General features: G+C 34.3%; 1 protein-coding gene across 1 annotated transcript in view; it reads left to right on the forward strand.

Annotated features, from left to right (window-relative positions):
* Positions 1-4,670, forward strand: part of LOC106941308 (GTPase IMAP family member 4-like) — a 25,046-nt gene extending 20,376 nt beyond the window's left edge. The window contains exons 2-5 of the mRNA XM_015024281.1: positions 1,262-1,748; positions 1,843-1,976; positions 3,261-3,948; positions 4,202-4,670. Coding sequence (XP_014879767.1) covers positions 1,262-1,748; positions 1,843-1,976; positions 3,261-3,948; positions 4,202-4,290 — 1,398 coding nt within the window. The 3' untranslated portion in view covers positions 4,291-4,670. The remainder of the gene's footprint in view (positions 1-1,261; positions 1,749-1,842; positions 1,977-3,260; positions 3,949-4,201) is intronic.
* The last annotated feature ends 2,065 nt before the right edge of the window (positions 4,671-6,735 follow it).

Here is a 6,735-nt window from a genome sequence, read left to right on the forward strand (position 1 = left end):
AACAAAACAGAGGATGCTTCACAATTAAACCCAAACAAAAGAAACTTCCTATTCTACCTTGGCAAACAAAACAGAAAGAAGAGGAATGGAACAGGAGAGAACAGGAGCTGATAGAGAGAATGATGAAAGCTTTAGCAAAGGAACCAGAAAAACCAACAGAACCTCATGTGAGAACAGCATGGAGCAAAGATGAATTTGACATTCCCAGCAGTAAGTTTTATCTAATAATGAATTAATGTTGACTTTACAGCCTTTATTTCATGCTTTCTTCTCTTGAATAACACATCAATGTCTGTTTCAGTGAGTGGAGATGTTGCCTCAGAATATGGGAGCATTTCAGAGAAACAGAGACGACGAGGACATGACCAAGTTGCTGAATGGCTGAATAACGGAGTGAGAGAGTCAGAGATCAGCTCTGGGATTGAGAGCATTTCTTCCTCAAACACTTACATGGAAAACTTTGATGAAAGTTCTGAAATCGATTAAAGTCAAGATGCAAATTTAGGAAAAGAACAAAGAACTCACTTCTGCTAAAGGTTTGTAAAAATATATATCTATTTAAATAAGTACTTTTAAAACTAATCTGCAAAAAATGTAGGCATGTTGACACTAGATGGGTAATATCTCTAGAGCGGTAAAACATTTCCATATTTCTTTCTTATAAATGAACATCCTACTTAGTTTTATATACATTGAACTTCAATATTTAAATAGTTTTCATCATCTTGATGTAGATCCCATTCTACTTTCTGTTAGATAATGGTCTGTTTTTTTTTTGTCTTATTGAAGCAACTTTGAAGAGTAAATGTAATTATTGATTGAGATTTGAGAGAAAATACATATCAGTAATAACATCTGTTTATCTTTTATGATTATGTAAAAGTATTACTCCTCATATATTGTACATGCTGTACCTTCCTTTTGTGTTTTGTACCTTGCATTAGATTTTCATTTAACATTTTTAAAGATGTAATTAAAAAATAATCTTATCTGAATGAGTTGTACAAAGCTTGAAACATAAATTTTAAGAAGTTTATTTGACCTCAGTGTTTGATCATGAAAGGGTTAAGCATTTTTTTATAGACGAAAATGGAAAGAGGAGCTTATTCTGAAATTAGCTTTAAGAACTAATTTTTTTAACTAAAGAATATTTCAGGTATGAGTTTTTAAGCTTTAATGTCCTGATTGTAAACCACTCCTTGTTAATATAATCAATGATAGCATTGGTATGAAAAGAACAGATGTGATATCAACAATCNAGATGGATAAACTGGAAATAGAGAACAGTGTGAATCTGTGTCCTCCAGGACCACATGCTGTGCTGCTGGTTATTCCTGTGATGATGAACATTGATGAATCATATCTGAGATCTGTTCAGGAACACATGAGTCTGTTTAGAGAAGAAATCTGGAAACACACACTTGTTCTGTTCACCTATGGAGACTGGTTAGGAGTGAAGACTGTAGAGGAGCGAATAGAGAGTGATGAAGGTCTGCAGTGGATAGTGAACAAGTGTGAGAACAGGTATCATGTCCTGAACAACAAGGACCACAGTGATAAGACTCAGGTAAAGGAACTACTGGAGAAGATTGAAGAGATGTGGGCAGGAAATGAAGATCCTTACTATGAAGTGGAGCTGGACCGAGCAGCAGAGCTAGAAACCAAGAGAGAGACTGGAGACAAGATGGCCAGAAGGTTGAAGACGATCAATGAGAGAAAGACAAGAGTCCTGAAAGGGATGTTTGAAGGTAGGCAATAAATAAGACATGTTTTATGATAAAGTCATAAAATATGTATGTTTTAGTATTTAAACCATTACTGTAATTTTTGTTTGTTTTACAGACGAGAGACACAAAGTCACTGAAATCAATATTGTTCTTATTGGCCACAAATGCTCTGGAAAAAGTAAAGCTGGAAATCTGGTTCTTTTCAACAAGAGCTTCAATATAAACTTTGAGAGAGCTTGGTTGAAAAAGGTAACACAACATGCATGCAAAAACATTTGACACAGTCTATATATGCTCATGTTCTCCACTAGAGCTCATCACCCCAGGTCCTTACACTGGCTAGTGAGAATAGATTTTAAAATACTGCTGTTAGTTTATAAATCACTGAACTTAGCGTCACTATACATTAAAGATCTGCTGTTTCTGAATCAACCTTCCAGACAACTCAGGTCTTCTGGTTCTGACCTGCTCTGCATCCCCAGAACCAGAACCAAATCTGGAGAAGCAGCATTCAGCGTCTATGCACCACAAATCTGGAACAAACTTCCAGAAAACTGCAAAACAGCCGAAACACCGAGTACTTTTAAAAATAGACTAAAAACCCATCTGTTTAGAGTTGTTTTTGAAACATAAATTAAACATTAATCAGCATTCTGATGTGTAACAATGGCATTTGTTACATTTGTTGACTCTGTTCTATGACTCTGTACCTCTTATGAGGTAGGTAAGTTATAAAACTATGAGATTTCTTTCAGTGGTAACAGACTTCCATAAAAGTCTCAAGCTGGGATCTTTGTTTTGTGTTTCTTCCTATACATCTTTAAAAGTGATGCACTGGAAACCACAATGATGGACATGACAAAGTCATTCTTGTTTTCTCATTGGGTGTTAATTTTTGCTTCAAAAAATTATCGGATGGGAAGCTAAAAAAGACAATTGTTTTGTATCAGTTGTAGAAGATAAGTGAGCCCATCTCCAAAGTGATTAAAGCCTACAATAACATCTGCAAAACATGTTGCAGCAAACACAAAAGTCCTGAGGGTTTGGGTTTCTGTGGGAAAGTTGTGAACAAATATGATCTTGCCTGTAATGGGTAACACACTTAAAGTTTTCATCTGATTAGTTTCCATGGAGGCTAATGCTAACTGCTATTTAGCATTAAATAGCAGTTAGCTATTTTTATGCTGACAAATTTTTATGTCAGCATAAAAATTTAAAGAATTATTTTTTTAAACAAATTACAGGAATAATCAGGGGTTCCTGAAACACTTGGTATAATAGCACTGTACTTTGTATCAATCTTATGGTTGAATGACAAATCATATTAAAAATGATAAATGCTGGATATAATGTCTGTTTAGTCCACTTAGCAGCAAAAGTTTTTTTTTTTTTATCTGAAATGTTGCTTATTTTGACTATATGACTTTTATACAAAAATGCAAAAATTTGCAGTAAATTAATTACAGACCTTTTCAATTTTTTTTTATTGTGCCTCAAGAATAAATTTTGTGTGTTTGCTTTATATAATTTCAGAACAAAGAAGATCAGAGAGAAACTTCAACGTGTGTGAAACATGAAGGAAACTTTGATGGAGTAAAAGTCTCAGTTGTTGAAACTCCAGGCTGGTTCTCAGACCCAACACCACCTGACTGGATCAAAGATGAAGTTCTCCACAGTGTCTCCATGTGTTCTCCTGGACCTCATGTTTTTCTCCTGCTTGTTCCCATCTTCAGATCTTTCACAGAGAAAGATCTCAAAGCTCTGCTGGAGATCATGAAGCCATTAACAGAGAGAGTGTGGAGACACTGCATGGTGCTGTTTACCAGGGGAGACTGGATCAATGACGTCCCTGTAGAGAATTACATCGTCAGAGAGGGAAAGGAGCTCCAGGAGCTTCTGGAGAAATGTGGGAACAGATACCATGTTATAAATCCTAAGAGTTCTGATGATCCGGTTCAGTTGAAAGAGCTGTTTCAAAAAATGTTTGTCATGGTGACTCAAAACAAGGGATGGTTCACAACAAAACATACAAAAAGAGAACGTGCAGATTCGGATTCTACCTCTGCAACAAAACAATGCATGCTGACCGAAGACGAGTGGAACAAACGGGAGCAGAACCTGATAGACAAAATGTTGGAGGCTTTGTCAAATGAACCAGAGGAACCAACGGTACCTTTTACAGAAACATCAAGTAGCATGGACGAGGGCTACATGCCATCCAGTAAGTGTAACTTAATCAAATTGAAAGTTTTGTGTTCATATGTAATCTCATGCATTTTACTGCACACTTTTTCCATAGCAATCTGATTTTCTTTAGAAAGGAGTTTTCATAGTCAGATCTAACAGAGAACCAAACATACAACATATTCAATAATGACACCAGGAATTGCTAAACTAAATAAATACAATGAAAATAATCAAGCAGATACAAAGAAATATAAAATATGGAACTAAAGTTTCCTCTTCTGTTTCAGTGAGTGACGATAAGGACTCAGATTGTGGGAGAATTATAAAGTTTGGGAATCTACAATTATATGACCAGGTTCCTGAATGGCTGCAGTAAAGTGCGAGACCAGCTGAGATCAGCTCTGGGGTTTTACCCTCCAGCAACTTTTACTGAAACATTGAAGAAAGTCTCCTAATCTAATGACAGAAAAAGTTTTTTCACTGAAAGGAAAAACAAAATGATGTCAGCATGTTCTCAAACATCACAAAGAGGCTCAACAATGCACTAACTTTAATACGCAGGATAGAAAATAAAACTGACATCTGAGCTTTATTTGAAATCATTAACAAGCATAAGTATTGCAGTGCCAACATTATTGTGTAAAATAAGTTGCTACAGAGTTGATATATTGAAATGTAGTTTACTGTAAATTGTCATTGTTTTATTAATTAAATTTTTTGTGTCCAAAATGAATGTATATCAGAATATTTAAAAACTCATAGATGTTAAACATGTTTCTGCACTTTTTTTTAATTCAACTGTTTTTTTCTTTTGCTTTCTATACACAAATGTGAAAAATGTTTGAATTTATAACAAATGCTAAATCTGGTTGTGTAAGATGGAGTTTTTCAATTATTTTCATAACATTTATGTTCATGATATCTAAACGCAGTAGATTTTCTGAAGACGGAGATTATTTTAACTCATCTTTAGAGTCTGATTAATTTGTTGTTTGTCATACATGACAACTAGTTTTAATAACTGGCAAGTTTATTCTTGTTGGACAAAAATGTTCAGGAAAGAGTGAAGATGAAAATCTGATCCTTCACAATAATCGATTTGACATCAGTTCCAACAAAAGTCGGTTGAAGTAGGTAGCCTTGTATGCTGCCTGCACAGAAATGTTTTGTGATGCTGTCTCACTGAAAGAAAATATGAACATGATCAAACTAAACAAAGGAGTCTTCACAACTAGAAGACAAATAAAACAACCCTCAGAGGCTATATTGACACAAAACAACACTTATGGAACAGGAGGGGTGATGATTTGTTGATGTGTTTTTTTTCTTCTTCATAATAAACACCTTAATTTAGAATTTGCAGTTTGTGTTGTGATATTGTCTAATTTTATGGTTTGCAAACAATCTGAAACACTTAAAAGGACACATAAAACTAAAGGACATTATGAAGAGAGCAAAAACTTTATCCCACCTCTGCACAGTGCGTCTGGAAAGTATTCACATCTGAATTAGTCTCAACACAATCCTGTCACAGAAATCTACATACAATGAATCATTTTGATTTCATTTTTGGTGTTTGACTTCTGACCTGCATCATCAACTGTAGGACCTCATTTATAGAGGTGAGTGAATTTCCAAGTCCAGTCAACCCAATTTACCACAGGTGGACTCCATCTGTAGAAACATCTTAAAGATGATCAGTGGAAATAACTCAATTTTAAGCTTCATCAACAAAGTTTTAAGCAAAAAATGTGAATATCAAGAGTAATGAAACAGCTGGTTGTGGATATGTGGATAAGGTAAAAAAAAAATTGATATTTTTATGATGCACTCATGCATGTAAATTTCTTTTTATACAAGGGAGAGACATTCATTCAGTGACATGTGGACTGTTCTTGTTGGCCAAAAATGTTCAGGAAGAACATTGTGGGAAATCTGATTCTTTTTAACGAGATATTAGATATTTATTTGTTTTATAAAGATTAGTTGGAAACTGTAACCTTATTTTCTGTATGAACAGAAATATCCTTCACATCAAACAGATTAGTTACTGATTTTTGTTCAAGTTATCACAAAAGACGGCCAAATAGTAGAATGAATTTGGAAGACATTTCAGGTAAGTAGTGGTGTAGCAGATATGTGCTGAGAGAATAGTGTTACTCGGTGTTACTGAGTAATTTTGATTTATTGTTTATGCTATTTTGCTTGTTATCTGTATGTCTCAGACATGTCTGTTCATTATGTTGGACTCTGTTGTTGCACATTTTGGTCACCGGAGAGCACTGCAAGACTTATAATTTTAAAACTGTATTGAACTGAAAACTGGCAGAGACAAAAGCAAAACTTATAAAGCTTAGTTGAAGACCTGAAGTTTTTCCTGAAGTCTGGTGCCTTGAAATTTTGAATTCTGGTCACTTTTTTTAACAGTGTGAACTTCTCTTTAAAAATGTACCTGATCTTTCAGGTTTATTAAAATATGTCATACCTTTCCATTATGCATGGTTGAAAACATAACAGATGAGCAGAACTGCTATAAACAACAATTTCTTATGAACATCAATGGTTCCTGGTCTAAATTTTTTTTTCAAACTCTTCAACTTTCATAATTCAAATGAGCAAACTGATGTGTCTTTGCAAAATGAAAAATATTCTATCAGAGTGTTTAGGAGAAAGTTGATTAAGATTTGGCATCAGAATAAACTACAATAACATCAGTTTATATATTTTAGATAATTATGTCCTTAGTAGATATTCTTCTTTGGTTTTTGTCATATTAAACTGTGGTTTCAGGATTTAGATCAAGAGTCCAAATGCTTTAAGT

This window comes from Poecilia latipinna, unplaced genomic scaffold, assembly GCF_001443285.1.
Source record: "Poecilia latipinna isolate Pla-1442-1.1 unplaced genomic scaffold, P_latipinna-1.0 Scaffold3600, whole genome shotgun sequence".
In the NCBI taxonomy this organism is placed as follows: domain Eukaryota; kingdom Metazoa; phylum Chordata; class Actinopteri; order Cyprinodontiformes; family Poeciliidae; genus Poecilia; species Poecilia latipinna.